We start from the raw sequence: 16,331 nt of genomic DNA, 5'->3' as shown, positions 1-16,331 counted from the left end.
AGTACTTCAGATGAAGCCTCATCAATGCATTTGATAGTTCCTAAGCATAGTACTTTGCACTTGTCTTTGGTGAATTTTATACTAGTTATTTCAGTCCCTTTTTCCAATTTATCATAGTCATTTTAAATTCTAATCATGTCCTCTAAAGTGTCTGCTACCCCAAATTGTATATGTGTATTGTCCTTTGAATGGCATTTTTAATACAGATTAGTGGTGAAAATCTCAGCTTCTGTGGCAGGTTAGATGGCTCCACAGAATGCCATCTAATTAAAATAAGTTGTGATGTCTAAAATAAAGCCCAATATCAGACTATTTTCAGTGCTTGACATTTTAAACAGTTGCCTTGTTAGAACTGTGCACCATTTCTTTATAACACAGCTTCAACATGTACTGGACTCATGTCAGGAAAAAAGGCACTCTGAACAAGCTGGGAAGCTGGGTGACAGGGACCACGAGCTGATCACCTTCACCATCCACCATAAAGCTGGCAAGTCAGTCAGCAAAACTGAAGTCCTTGCTCAGAAGACTTGCCAGTGAGGCCCTAAGGGACCATGACCCCAGGGGGAGGAGAGTTCAGGAAGAGTGGTTGCTTCTTAAGGGAGCGATCCTCAATGCACAAGCTACCGTATTTTTCGGACCATAAGACGCACCTGACCATAAGACGCACCCAGTTTTTATGGCAGGAGAGACTATGTGTGCCGGTGGCCAGCCATTTTTATTGCCGGCTCCTGGCCACCGGCATGGGCGCCGGCTTCCGGTGTAAACAAGCGGCGGATGTCCCGCTCGGGCTCCGCCGCCTCCGCGGGCAAGCTCCGCCCCGTCTCCCCGGGACACACACCTTCGGACCATAAGACGCACCCTTGTTTTCCCCCCACTTTTGGGGGGAAAAAAGTGCGTCTTATGGTCTGAAAAATACGGTAATTCTATTTCATCTCGGAGGAAAGGCAGCAAGAGGGCACAGCAGCCCCCTTGGCTCTCCAGGGATCTAGCAGACCTCCTGAGGCTAAGAAGAAAGGCCTACAAAGGATGGAGGGTGGGATTTACCTCCAAGGAGGAATATTTTTCATTGGTCCGGTCCTGCAGGGCACAAACCAGGAAAGCCAAGGCTGCGACTGAACTCCAACTAGCTTCAAGCATCAAAGACAATAAAAAGTCCTTTTTCAGATATGTGGGGAGCCGGAGGAAAAGCAAGGGCAACACTGCACCCCAGCTAAACCAGATGGGACATCTGACAACTGACGCCCAGGAAAAAGCCAACTTATTAAATGGGTACTTTGCGTTGGTCTTTCATCAGTCCCATGGGATGCCCATCCCCACTACAGGACAGGAAGGTCCGGGTGAGGGAGATCCCCTGCCCTCCATCAATGCTAACCTCATGAAGGAACACCTTGAGAGGCTGGATAACTTCAAGTCAGCTGGCCCTGACAATCTACACCCCAGGGTACTCAAGGAGCTGGCGAGCAGCATAGCCCAGCCCCTGGCACGGATCTTTGAAAACTCCTGGCGCTCTGGTGTAGTGCCCAAAGACTGGAAGAAGGCCAATGTGGTGCCTATCTTCAAGAAAGGGAGGAAAGTGGATCTGGCAAACTACAGGCCCATCAGCCTGACCTCTATCCCAGGGAAGGTCTTAGAAAAGCTCATTAAACAGGCCATCCTTAATGGACTGGCCGACCCCAACATCCTAAGGGATAGCCAGCATGGGTTTGTTGCGGGTAGGTCTTGCTTGACTAATCTCATTTCTTTCTACGACCAGGTGACCCATCACCTGGACAAGAGAGAAGAGATTGATGTCATATATCTTGACTTCAGAAAAGCCTTCGATCTGGTACCCCATGATCACCTCTTGGCAAAACTGGCCAACTATGGCCTTGGGTCCGCCATGATCCGCTGGCTGGAAAACTGGCTCCGTGATTGGACCCAGAGGCTGATAATAGATAGAAGTCAATCATTATGGTGCCCTGTGATCAGTGACAGGCTGAAAGCTATGGGGTTCTCTAGCTTGGAAAAGCGCAGGCTCAGGGGTGATCTGATGGCCACCTATAAGTTTATCAGAGGTGACCACCAGTATCTGGGGGAACATCTGTTCACCAGAGCACCCCAGGGGATGACAAGGTCGAACGGTTATAAACTGCTACAAGACTGTTTCAGGCTGGACATAAGGAAGAATTTCTTTACTGTCCAAGCCCCCAAGATCTGGAACAGCCTGCCATCGGAGGTGGTTTAAGCACCTACACTGAACACCTTCAAGAGAAATTTGGATGCTTATCTTGCTGGGATCCTATGACCCCTGCTGACTTCCTGTCCCTTGGGCAGGGGGCTGGAATCAATGATCTTCCGAGGTCCCTTTGAGCCCTAGCGTCTATGAAATCTATGAAACAAGGTACATCATTTATGTGCATGGTCCTTTCCCATTCACATTCAAACAGAAAAGGTGGAGGGAGGAAGCAGGGAAAGAATGATTTTTTCCTGTCCTTCATTTCCAGTTGATCAGCTATTCTCCTGGTTAACAACATAACACAAAGAAGCTGCTGAATATATCCTGATTAGAAGTGGGTTCCATCCTGCTGACACTGACATTTCCACAAGCAACAGTGATATCACTGCTAGTATCAGCAGCCCTGTGCACTCAGCTGAAACAGAAAACAAACATTTACAAAATCTAAGAAAGAAGGGACATTTTAATTTGATATGTCTCACTACTTCCTTATTGCTAATTAACTACAGTTTTCAGGGTAGTGGGTAGTAATAATAATGATGAAAAAAATGAAAATACATTTTAAGATTCTAGAGATGAGATCTATGAGACAAACAATAAAAATGTCATCTGAAAATGTTTGGACAGATAGTGAGTTGTGTTTACTGCCACTAATTAGCTAAGAATATTGTGCAGAGCAAGTTTGGACAAAAACAACTTTTTGCTTTTGTACCTGCTCATTTGTCTGTTCATGTTTTATCTTGTGTTTTAGATCAACATTCAGCGATTCATTTCAACATCTGCCTATATCTAACTCAAGCCAATGGGGTTTAAGTGCATACTTAAATGCTTTGCTGACAGGGACTGCACTAGCTTTAGGCTGTTACCCCTTTGAGACAGAGACTGTTGTGGATACACCACCTACAGCAATGGAATCAAAATCTGCCTGAAGTGTTTAGGCATTCTTGCAAAGTAAATTAAGTCCCTTTCTTCTACATATCAGAACAGTTGTGCTCAACCATTTTGGCTGGTGGACCAGATGAGAAGTACAGTCAGTTGGCAGGCCAGATCTGGCTAGTGGTTCGGATCCAGCACCTGGGCAGTCCTGGCAGGACCCCATCCAGCTGTGTGGGGGACAGGGGTAAAGGGGGACAGCCAAGCCCCAACCCAGCCCCATGTAGGGGGAAGCCTGACTGAGCCATGCAGGAGACAGAGGATATGGCCTTTCTCTAGTGGAGCCATTAAGGTAGAGAGGGCTCCAGCCCATTGCGCCAGGCCCATGGTTTGGGATTTGGTGGAGAGGGATTACAGCAGTATTAATAGTCACCCTTCCCCTGCCACTAAATTTCCTGACCCATGGGGAGTCCACAGGCCAGACACTAGGCCTGTGCCAATGGGGAAGTATTCAATTCAGATTCGGAGGATAGCGATTTGATTCGGAGATTCAGATCACTGTCCCAAATTGATTCAACTGAATCAGCTTCTGAAGATCTGGCACTGATTCAGAGAGTTTCAGAGATTCAGCCATAGACTATAAAGGGGAATCACTGAAATACCTATTACTTTGCCACCAAAGCCTCAGTGCTACCTGCCTGAGACTGGGGTCTGGTGTGTCTGGACCCCAACATTGAAGCCATGCCCTTGGCCCACGCTGGCAGTAGCTGGTGTGGAGGAGACTGGCCAGTGCTGGTGCTGAGAGTGCTGGCATGGGAAAGTGGATCCCCTTCTTCCACATCCCCTTGCCTCTGCCCTTCTGCCTCCCTGACTCTGTTGACCAGCACCCAAGTCCAGTGATGGAGGATTTCGGTGCTGCCAGTGCAAATGCTCCCCTTCACACCTCAGGTCGCATATGCCTACCAGAATGTGGACCATACTAGACTATGGATCCAGACATTTCCTGATGCCCTCCCTCAGCCATCTCACCAGTACCTGTAGATCTGGTGACAGTGGCTTGCCCCAGCCAAGAACATTGATCCCCTGGAACTTCTCCATTTGGTCCTCAAGTTCCTTCACTACGGGGATCACCTGGTTAAGTAGGAAATCGCAAGCGATGAGGGTCTCGGTGGCCTCGAGGAAGGGCTTGAGGACCACCAAGATCTGGGAGATGGTATCCCACTCAGCTCTGTTAAGGGGGTCGCTGATCCCAATCCCCCCGAGCCAGGCCATCTCATGGATGGCCTTCTGTTGCTCCACCAGCCTTTCCAGCATCAGGTATGTGGAGTTCCACCAAGTCTCCACATCCTGCATGATTCTGTCCTGCGGGATGCTCGGTTCTTCCTGTTTCTCCCACAGCATCTTGCCCCCCTTGATGCTGTGGTGGAAGTAGCCTACCACCTTCCTGCATTTTAAAATCAGCTGGGTGGTATTGACAGTGCCATCACTGGCAGCCCTGTCCCCCTCCAAGGCATCCCTGACTATGAGGTGCAGCTTCTGTGCCACACAGTAGATGCCAACAAAGTTGGCATCATGGATGGCCATGACCATATTGACCCCATTGTTGGTGACCATGAATCCACAGATAAGCTCGCCTTGCCCACCGAGCCACCCCCACACCATGTGGTTCATGGCCACTATGATCTCCCTTGCCATGTGGGACTCCTCCATCACCTTGGCTTGAAGGAGAACCCACCGACAGCCTGACTGATCACACCAGTGCCCTGTGAGGGAGAGGTAGGAGTGATGTCCACCCCCACTGCTCCAGATGTTGGAGGTGGAGTGCAAGGCTACCTGTGGCCCTGCCTTGCGCAGCTCCTCCCTCAAGTACTCCCTGCATGCCTCATACAGGGAAGGCACCACCATCATGCTAAGGGTGGTGTGTGCAGGCATAGGATGGGGCCACAAGCGCCATGAGCCTCCTAAACTCTGGCCACTCAACTAAGAAGGGTTGGCCATCCACAGCAAGCATGTCCCCAGCTCTGGATGACCTTGTTCACCCCTGCAACATGCCTCCCTTTATCTCTGGCTTTCCCCCACCGCTCCAGGGTGGCCTCCTTCTGCTTTATGGGGATGGGAGCTTTGAAGCAGGGGACTTCCCTTTGGGCACGCTCCCACTGGTGCCAGGCTGAGGAAGAAGGGTAAGGGGGTGCTGTCTCCTTAGATTCAGCAGACTCACCATGGGCGTGAAGTGTTTCACCTTCTTGCCCTGGCTGATCTGCCTTTGGCAGTGCTGGTAGATAGCATATTTGGGATCATATACCACCTCAAAATGATCCCACACTACATTACTCCCCACTTCTGGGTTGAGGGTGGGGATCCTGCCTCATTCCTCAGCAGGCAGAGGCAGAACAAAAGGAGGAGCTGACTCAGTTGAGCCACCTGCCTCCACAACCTCCTCTGAGGTGCCTTCCTGAGAAGGAGACCTGGGTCTAGGGGAACGCTGAGGGGTGTGGAGCACAAACTCAGATTCCCCCTCAGTCCCCAGAATTTCTTTACCTAGGGCACTCAGGTCCCCTTGTTCCAGATCCAGATCCTCTTCTGGCAGTGGGAGGCTCATGCTGGGAGATGAAATTGGGGTGGAAGAGACTGTCATTCTGCTGCTGGTGCCTATTTCTGGTGTTAGGGGAGGTGGTACAGGTGCAGGGACAGGTACTGCTCCTACCTCTTTGCTTCCACTGGCAGCAGAAGACTCATGGCTGCCAGGAAAGAGGATGTGTCTATGTTTGGGTTTGGGGGGGACCTGCAGCTCTAGCTGTCCCCCTACCTCTTCTAGCCCATCTCCCTCCCCTGCCAGAAACCTGGCACCTGCCTTTCCAGCACACTTTACATTAATCTTTCCTGTGCTGGAAAATATGTCTGTGTGTGTAAATAACTAATAATATTTCTCCTCTTCTTCTTCTTCCTTGATGTATGACTGTGTCTAACTTCTTCTCCTGTGTTATGTTTACTGTTGTGTGTGTAACTGAAATAGTATCTCTTCTTCTCCGATGTATGGCTGTCTGACATCTTCTGTGTTGTGTTTAATAATCTGACTCTCTATCTGACTTCTTTGATGTTGTGTTTAGTCTGTATGTAACTATAACTAATAAAACTATACATAATCTCTTCTTCTTTTATGATGCCTGACTTCTTCTGTGTTGTGTTTAATAATATCTGACTTCTTCTATGATGTATGTGTGTGAGCGTGTGTAATGTAGGGTCTTTCCTGCAGTGATGGACCACACTGCCAGGAAAAACACAGCTTTCTTTTTTAAAAAATGTGGGGAAACCGCCCAAGAACAAATATAAAATGAAAGAAATGGACTGGATAGGGATAAGTAGAGGGATCTAGTTAGTAAGTTACATCCAATCTTTTCCAAGAACAGAAAGTAGCAGGAGACTGACTAGGTAGGAAGCCAAAGCCAGTCCAGTACCTTTTACACACAGTTGCTCAGGCAGAAACAACTCTCAAAAGGCACAGAAAGCCTGCAGACTGAGGCTTATATGCTGTTTGTATGTCCCTCCCCCAGAGCAGTGTGTTTGAAAGGGGACTCAGTGAACAATCACAGTTACTGGCCAGCTAGAGATGTCAGTCTTTTCCCCTAGCTCCCCCTCCCTCTTAGTTTCTGTTCCCCTGAAAGACTGCCTTCTGAATCTCTGAATCTTTTCCAAATCAATTCAGAGGCTCCAAATCGATTCAGAGTTTTTTCTTCTCCACCCAATCCTATTCGGATTCGGTGATTCGATCTCTGAATCGGGCCAAATCTTCTCCAAATCAAATCATGGACCAAAGCTTTGCACACCCCTACCAGATGCCATGACTCTGCAAGCCACATCTGGCCCACAAGCTGAAGGTTTAGCACCTCTGTGTTAAAATTATATTAATGAGGTTGCAAAGTCAGAAGTTAGGAAGTGTCAGATTTAGCAGCAGCTTTAGTTCTACAACCTTGTGGCTCTATCTTGTCTACTGGGGGAGGCAGAGCTTCTGCAGAAAACCCAGCATGAGAGTGAATGATTAAAGACTGTATCATAACTGTCTTATGTTTACATGCACAGGGAAGCCAATTAAGATAAGACAGACAAATAAAAATCTGACACTTCCTAACTTTGTAAGAGCTGTTTTTCAATATAAATAATACATGTATTTTCAATGTAGAGAATTCTACATGTAATTTCCAAGGCTTTTCTTAAAAAAAAAAAAGTGATGCTCATTATTTCTTAATTGCTGATACTACAATCAATATATAATTTTGACAGAATTGCCCTCTTCCTCAAGTAGGGAGCCAGACTCATGATTGTCTTGTATAGCAAGGTAATTATCCTCAGAACAGATGTTTTTGAAGAGTCACTTACTGGATTACTTTGTTCACTTGGTGTCACTTCAGATTCAAGTTCAGGATCAAGGCTCACAGATTCGCTACAGTCAGTGGCTACATTCTCAGTCACTTCTGTGCTAGAAGTTTGATTTTTCACTTCCTCAGTGAAAGGATGCTCAGTGATAGTTGGGTCTCCTTCCTGTCCATTAGTAGTATTATGGAAAAATTGTTTTTCTCCATCTTGTGAAGACCCATGCAGTATCCCAGTCACTTCATGATGTAGTGCTTCATCACCAGGCAACACATCACTACTAGGCATTTCTATTACTTCAGGTTTTCCTTTGGTGGGTACTGCATTACTTGTGTCACCGGACATTTTTGTTTCTGTTTAAAAAAATAGCACAGATATATAAATTAACTACTCAGTTATTTCAAATTCCAGAAACACTTAAATGATACAGAACCATTCTAAAAAGCAGCTTTACCCCAATGCTTGCAGGTATGCAGCATGGTAAAAATTAAATAAGAGACAACGTAAGTGTATATTACCAATATACGTGTTTTATCTACAGAAATCATGAAGGTTCATTTCTGAGGGCCAGTTATAGCCCCCCATCCATAACTAGCATTGATGGAATGCCAATTACTGTCAACAAGACATGAGGTGGGCAAGGTCAGTATAGATTGTTGAACCACGACTGTTTCCAAAGAAGTCTTCTAGATTTAGCATGCTCCATAAACCAAACCCATCTTTTTTCTTTCCTTCTCGTCTTCCTTCTTGTTTAGCATCAGTACCCACTGGGTCTTATCCCATTATTGCACCAATTTAAGTGGGGAAAAACATCTCTGTAACCCTTGCCACCTGGAACACTGCTTTTAGGACCTGCCTACCTCACCTGCACTCCATAAAATTTTTAATCTCATCTGAAAATATGGCTTTTCTCTTTTCCTATCTTTTTTATTTTAACTTTGAACCATGATACTATTACATATTTCTGTAAAGCATTTTCAAATATTACTTGAATATTCATCTCTGCTATAAAATGTATTTGATCTGTAAAACTGTCTATGCAAATCCATTCTTAAAAGTACCTTGGCGACTCTCTCAGGTTTAGAAAATCCCTTTTGCAGTAGGTCCGATTCTGATTTTACTCATGATGATGAAAACCAGAGCTAAAAGGAATGGCCAGTTCCTGCACTTGTGAAGATCTTTACATTACTGTATCAGTTGTAAATGGGCCCTGAGTTAACCCTTGAGGTAAATTTTCCTTAAAAAGCACTCTATATAGCTTTTTGCTCTTTTTAAGAATGTTTAAAGAGCAGAGTTGAGAGGGAGATGCCCAGACAAGTCTGTATTCTAGACAGCCAGCCAGAGTTGTGCTGCCTAAGTACAATTAGTCACAAGGCTGCTCTAATTTCTGTTGTAGACAGGTCCAATCTACAGAGCAGACTGGAGTCCAAGAAGCAAAAATTCACCATAGCACCACACACACATTGCCTGCGATGTCCATGCTAGCCCCACAGGAATGAAATCAGAATCAGGCCTAGCAAGCACAAGAGATTGTTGTACATTGAAAACTAAGTTTAAAGGTTAAAAAAATCCACAAAAATTATTCAGAATTTAAAACATGAGACAGACATAGGAAAGACAATAAACACACTGGTTAACTTAAAATTAAGTTCTTCCTTCATTTGCTACTATAATCTTCATTAACTATGCAGAGGCATATGTGATATGACTGGAGTCTGGCAGTCTGTTTTCCCTGACATGAATTATTTATTTAATTTTATATACCACTCTTTCCAACAGAGGCTCAAGGCACCTTAAAATAAGCAAACAATAACTTAGAAACAGGTGAGTAACATAAAGACCAAAACAACTTAAAAGGGATCTAGGATAAAACAGACACCCTCCGAACAGCATCTTATCCTAGTTTTGTTTAGTAAATGGCAGCCTAAATAGGAAAGTCATTCAGCACTTCCAAAAGATATTCAGGCTTGGCCTCTGGAAGACCTGAAGACAGAGGGAGGTACAGAGCTGAGGAGCAGTTGCACAAAACAAACAAGTTGTGATGAAGACACAATCAGGCAGAAGGCAGAGAGATTTTACAGAGAAAAGGGGCCACCTTTATCTAGTGAGTCTGACTTCATGTATAGCATGACTCATAATACTTCACCTAGTAATTTCTATATGGAACCAAAACCGAGCTGTGTGTTATACCATCAGTGATGGCAAAAAACCCCCATATATTTTGGAGAGGCTGGGGTTGATTATCTTCTCTGACCAGTGTGCCTAGTGTAAAAGTGGTGTAGCTCTCAAAAAACAGTGAAGCTACTTTAGAAGAGAGCCTATGTCTGGAATGGATTGAATGCATGTGATCTTGAAAACTAAGCACAGCCAGTATTTGGATGGTAGACCACCTAGGAATCCAAGGTGCATTAGGTGCAAGCCAAGGAACTATGATAAAACAGCAGGCAAATATTAGACAGAAATGGAATGAATCATGACGGACAGAAATAAAAAAGGATGAAGCCAATCAGGACTCCTATTTTAAATACAGATGTCTAATGCTCACATGTATTCTATAGGAGGTAAAATCCTCATATTACACCCACTATTATCCGGGTGCCCTACAAATGTGTTAAGCTTGTGAACTTTTTTATGATGTGGCTTTTCTGATATTATTACTATCGTATTAGTTAAGATATAAGAAAATTTTGTATGTAAACAAGCAAACAAACTTCCTATTCAAATTCCCTCTGGTCAATTACATCACTTAAGGATACCATTCTTTTTAAATGTTGGTGGCATGCAATTTGGATCTTGGATACCTAAGTTGATATATTCATAATTTTTAAAATTATACATAGAATCAGTTTGATATAGAATCATAGAAAGTTAGGTTTGGAAGGGACCCCAGAAGGTCATCTAGTCCACCCCCTTGCTCAAAGCATGGACCAGCCTAGATCATCCTAGCCAAAACTTTGTCAAGCCAGGTTTTGAAACCCCCCCACCAAATGGATCTTCTACTACCTCTCTTGGTAACCTTGTTCCAGTGTTTTACTACCTTCCCAGTGAGAAAATTCTTCCTAATATCTAACCTAAACTTCTCTTGCTGCAACTTGAAACCATTGCTCCTTGTTTTGTCATCTGCTACCACTGAAAACAGTTTAGCTCCATCTGCTTTTGAACCCCCTTCAGGTACCTGAAGACTGCTATTAAGTCTCCCCTCAGTCTCCTCTTCTCTAGATGAAATAAGCCCAGTTCTCTCAGTCTTTCCTCATAAGTCATATCCCCTAACCCCCAAACCATTTCTGTTGCCCTCTGCTGGACTCTACAATTTGTCCACATCCTTTCTATAGTGGGGGCCCCAAAACTAAACACAGTACTCCAGATGTGGCCTCACCAGTGTTGAATATAGAGGGGAATAATTACATCCCTTGACCTACTGGCAACACACTTACCAATGCAGCCCAGTATGCCATTAGCCTTCTTGGCAACAAGGGCACAGTGTTGGCTCAGTGTTCAGCTTATTGTCCACTGTAACCCCCAAGTCCTTTTCTGCAGAGCTGCTGGCCAGCCTGTACTGGTGCATGGGATTCTTCTGTCCTAAGAGCAGGACTTTGCACTTGTCCTTGTTGAATCTCATGAGATTTCTTTTGGTCCAATCCTCCAATTTGTCTATGTCACTACCCTCCAGTGTATCTACTACTCCCCACCAGCTTGGTGTCATTTGCAAACTTGCTGAGGGTGCACTCTCTGCCATCTTTCAGGTCGTTGATAAAGACATTGAACAAAACTGGCCACAGGACTGACCCCTGGGGCACTCCACTTGACATAAACAGAACCACACTGTGATCTTTTACACTCTATAGAATACATGCACCTCTGTGGAAGCACTCAGAATTAAACTGGTGCTAGTAAGGAGACTTAAACCCTATGTATTTCAAACTAAAGCACCTTAGTTCACTTTCAATATTTTTTAACTGACATAAATTTTAGTCTTTTTATAATCTCATAGGAAAAATTTAAATTTAAATTATGCAACGACTAAGTCACTGAAACAGCACATAGGTAGAAAACTATGTACATAGGTAAGAAAATATGTAAAAGAGTCAGATACCACAAGATGAGCAGGAGAGGTTGATTTTGAGCACCTTCTAAGCTTACAACCCGAGAATTTCTGAGGGCAAAATTTGAGCAGTTCCAGTCCTTCTTTTGTCCATTGGATCCCTGAGTATATTTTGGAGAGACCGTTCATTTTTCCAGAGGGCTCTTTTGTGAGAGTTGCCACAGATATTTATTTTATCTCCTTTTCTGTCAAATGCGTAAGAAAGGCCACAAGGAGAAAGGTCATTTGAGTTACAGTGCCATTGATATGCAGAGGACATGCAGCTCTTGGTCTCATTTTCATCAGTCCCAGATGGCACATTTTCCTATACCCTGGCCAACTGATTGCAAGTTAGATGACAGGGAGTTAGTGGAAGTGTACTCTGAATAAAACCGTGAGGATATCAAAGCACCAGGTTGGGGAGAGGTTTGGGTGTGGCTGACCATGGTCCCTGAAGTCATTACTGTTTGACCACGTATTAATTGTTCTCATGGCTCCCTTGTGATTTGTCCGAGAGGTTTGGCATTTGGAGGGTGGGAGGAAGGAGCAGGGATTTTTATTTACTTAGAATTCCAGATGGTGGTACTTTGTTCTGGAAGTCATTGTTTCAGCTGGGTCAGCAATACTTGGGTTTGTTGGTTGTTGTCTGAGGAGGGAGAAAGTTTGTTTGAGCATTGCTATTACTTTATTGCAAAATAAAAGCCCCTTAATTTTTGTTATTTTCTCTGCAGCTTACTCTGTTACTTGTGTTCTGCTCCAAACAATGCCCACAAAGAAACAGAAAACACACAAACTAGTGTGGTTGTTCTTCATAGCATTTTACTTGCCTTGGAATACAGCTTTTTCCTTATATTCTTATTCAAAGGTACCTTTGGAGATGTTTCATGTGTCTGATTCTGGTTCTTTTTAAACAAAAAGAGAGAAATTTATCAAGACTATGGTTCTGTCTACATGAAACTCTTTTTCTTAGCATTTCTCTGTGCTGCTACAGAGGAGTCTCGTGAATATAGTACAGGCAGTACACTGAGAATCCAGGAATGGAAAAAAGTGACTATTCAGCAACCTCTACAGCTGATTAAGGAGTGGCACTGGCACAGTCCAAAGGGAATACTATAGAGTAATTAAGGTCATTGACACCATCAGTATACCTGGCACTGTGCACGGAAGACGTAATTGCTGCCCTGAAGAGCTTTCATTCTAATACCCTGTCTACACACAGACTTGCAGGGCATAAATTAAACCTGCAAACCTTCATCTAGAGTAGACCTTCTCTTTGCATTGATTTCAGTGGCATTTTCTGTACATGCAGGCTCTGACAGAGAGGATACATACAAGAAAAGCTGCAAAGAAACAAGAGCCTATGCAACAAGAAAAGATCCAAAGATCTCTGCCAGGGATCCAGAAGAATCCTGTCTACCATATAAATTTATAAACTGGGTTGATGCATAAAAATAGTATCAAAAGCATCAATCACAGCTCTACTGGACTGGGACGTAGGTGGAAAAAAGAATTTATTAATCCATTTTTAATACGCTTAGGAGTTTAAACTGTATTGTTCATTTAGGTTAGAACAGAGTATTCTTCACCTCCTGAACAGATCCAAGAACACAACTGAACAATAAATACACTATATATCTCTCTCTATATATAAGTATCTATGTCCTTTGCATTATTTTATTGTATGTCATCAGGTAATAATCATAGAACCACAGAGAAGTAGAGCTGGAAAGGACCTCCAGAGGTCATTTAGTCCAGTGGTTTTTAACTTGTGGCCCACATATGTCTGGCAACTTATATCTAAGGAGTCTGCAAAAGAAGACTATGATCAATCAAAAGTATGTGAACAGCCACACTTATAATTCAAAGGGGTCTGCACCCCTATTTGAAATTTCCAAAGAGGTCTGCACTTCCATTTTAAATTTTTTAGGGGTCTGCAAATGAAATAAGGTTGAAAACCACTCATCTAGTCCTAACCCCTGCCTAAGGCAGGATCATCCTTATCCAAATCTTCCAATACAATCCATAATCTAAACGCTACATCAGACTCCCCACAACCCCGGCACACACAGATCTAACACCCTAACTAGCCACAGGTAAAGCATGGGAGCTACAGCAGCTAACATCCTGTTTCTATGAAATGCTGTCAATATATGCTCAACAGATCCCAGGTAGAGAGCTACATGCCCCCCCGCTACAGAGGAAGGCAAAACCCCTTACAAAGGAAATCAATCTGATCATGGGGTAAAATTCCTTTCTAACCTTTTTTAAATGTAGAACTCAGAACTGCACACACTACTCCAGATGAGGCCTAACTAGTGCTGAGTATAGAGGCACTGTCACCTCCTGTGTCTTGCACCTAATGCTTGTACTGATGCATCCGAAAACCACATTCGCCTTTTGTGCAGCTGCTTCACACTGCAGACTCATATTCAGTCTGTGGTCTACCAAAACTTCCAAGTACTTTTCCACAGATCTGCTATCTATCCAGGTGTCACCCATTTTATATTTGTTTTTGATAATTCTTCCTACTGTGTAGCACCTTGCATTTGTCTGCACTGAACTTCATCCTGTAGGAAAAAAGGGAATTTACAACTCACAGGGGTTACATTTACCACAGCATTTGCAGTCTTTCCCATTCTGAGTATATCAAATACCACAAATAATGAAGCAAATGTATGGTAAATATTGTTACTGATTTAAGAGTGCTTATTATATAGTGGCCTGGGTAGCATCACATAAGGATACAGGCAACTCCTAATGATATCATTGGACTTGCATGTATATACTGGAGGGTGTAACTTGGCAGCAACAACTAATTATGGGTCTGATCTGACAAAGGCTTATATACAAACATAAGTCTGTTCATACGATAAGTGATACGTGTACTTGAGTCTTTGTAGGACCAGATCATGTGTGAAACAATCAAACTCCTTACGCAAGCACTTTTTGGTTAAGCCTCTTCCCTAAGAAGCAAAGCATAGAACACTGTCATCCTAGATGGGGGCTAGAAACAACTTGCAAGGAGAGAAAATGGAATCAAGGAACCCCTCAATAATTGCAAGGCATTCATTGTTACACTCAAGGCACCCCTGAAAAATGTTATTTCTGTAGGTCAGTGCTTCTCAACCTTTTAGACTCAAGGCATCCTTCCATTCTCTCAAGGACTAGAGGCACCAATTGGAAAACAGCTTAGTTTTTGCTCTGTTTTTAACTATGGAAAAGTAATAGGGTGATTCTTCTGTTGTAAAGCACTCAAAAAGCCCAGAGCAAGTCTATTGGGAATCCCTGGATTTATCTCATGCTCCATGCTTGTACAGCAACCAGTACAGAACCTGTGCAGCAGCCCTGCCACACCTTTGAAAGGCTCTCGAGGCAACCCAGGGTGTTGGGGCACTTGGCTGAGAATCAGGGCTCCTGACATCCCCCGACTGAGAATCAGGGCTCTCGGTGTCAAGTGAGATGGTGCCCTATTGCCCTCAGTCCTCCACTAACTTGTACCCACTTACATAGAATTGAAATCTGCCCTGGGCCCTGTTGGCAGCACTGTACCTAGACTCCTGGCGGCCCTTTTAGCATCAGCCCTCATTTACCAGAGCTAATGATAACAATAATTATTATTTTCACCCATGGGCAACCGGTGCCTCCTGAGTCTGGGCAGGCACAACCAGGGAGTGGGTCCCACAGTGGCCAGCTGGCAACTGGAGTGAGTGGCTGGTCGCTGAGCGTGCCAGTGGCACGGCAGCTGAAGTGCCAGCACTTCTGCATGCAGCATGGCAGAGTCAACTGGGGGGGGCAGATGCGCCCTCTGTGCCCCCTACCATCCAGAGCGCTTACTGTTGGGGGGGGCACCAGCGCCCCCTATGTGTTTCCTACACTTTCACTATTTTCAGGCCCCCTTTCTGTCTGGGTTACGAAGCTGAAGTGATCCGTGAGGCAGGCGGACGGCCCAAGGCGTCTTGGGGTGAGCCTTCATGGGTGGGGGGGGCGCCTGCCTGCCCCTGGCTCCCAGCGCCCCCTGCTGCTTGCCCCCCGCTCCTGGGGGCACAGCCGCCCTGCCCCGGCTCACATGGGCACGGGGCGAGTATCCTTCCCCTCCCCGGGTCGCCGCCCCCGGGACCCTGCGGTGTCACACTGTCAGTCGCGACCGGCGAGGAGCGGGGGCAGGCGCTGCGCGGGGCGCCGGGGCAGCGCCGTGCCCGGGGCTGCCCCCTACTCCCCGCAGCGCGGGGCCCGCGGAGGCGAGGGTGGGAGCCGCAGCGTGGCCCCTTCCTTACCGCTCCGCAGCTCCAGCCGGGGCCCGCCCGCCACGTCGGCAGCGCCGGGCAGAGCTGGGAGGCGGGACAGGGACTGGGCCCGGCAGCTCCCGCCCCCGCCTGCGGGGCTGGGCCTCGACTCCCGCCCCGCGGGGCGTCTCACTCAGTCCCCACCTCACGCTTGGTCGAAGGCAGCACCCCAGACTCTGCGCCTCTTTCCAGTGACCTCCCGGCTCCCGATTTTTCGCGCCATTTCCTTAACCCGGGTTGATTCGCGGCGGGAGGGGCTGCCGCCAGCTCCGGGAAGCACCAGCGCCTCGGCACGCGCAGCCAGATCGGCTCTCCCGTCCTCAGAGCAAGAGGCAGTTGCCCTGGGCGCGGCGTTGAAAGCATTCAGGCCCGTGTGCTGTAAGGATGGGAGGCAGGATTGGGCCGCGAGTGCTGAGGCGCCCCCCAGGCCGCGCGGGGAACCTGGGTCCTAGGGCACGGCCCTCGGCCGCCCGTGGCCAAACGACACGTGTCCGGGCTGGACGGACCACGC

The 16,331-nt window shown here is 46.0% G+C and overlaps 1 protein-coding gene across 3 annotated transcripts in view; it reads right to left on the bottom strand.

Annotated features, from left to right (window-relative positions):
- FAM114A1 (family with sequence similarity 114 member A1) overlaps window positions 1-16,331 on the bottom strand; it is a 73,662-nt gene extending 57,331 nt beyond the window's left edge. For 2 of the 3 annotated variants that reach the window (XM_090035760.1, XM_090035762.1), the window contains exons 1-2: window positions 15,812-15,954; window positions 7,463-7,809 (exon numbers count right to left, since the gene is read on the bottom strand). In XM_090035760.1, coding sequence (XP_089891886.1) covers window positions 7,463-7,801 — 339 coding nt within the window. In that variant the 5' untranslated portion in view covers window positions 7,802-7,809; window positions 15,812-15,954. The other variant, XM_090035761.1, reaches the window with a different exon arrangement.

Source organism: Crocodylus siamensis, chromosome 2 (genome assembly GCF_052110815.1).
Source record: "Crocodylus siamensis isolate JL-2025a chromosome 2, ASM5211081v1, whole genome shotgun sequence".
Lineage (NCBI taxonomy): Eukaryota > Metazoa > Chordata > Crocodylia > Crocodylidae > Crocodylus > Crocodylus siamensis.
This window is presented reverse-complemented; position numbering and strand designations above follow the sequence as displayed.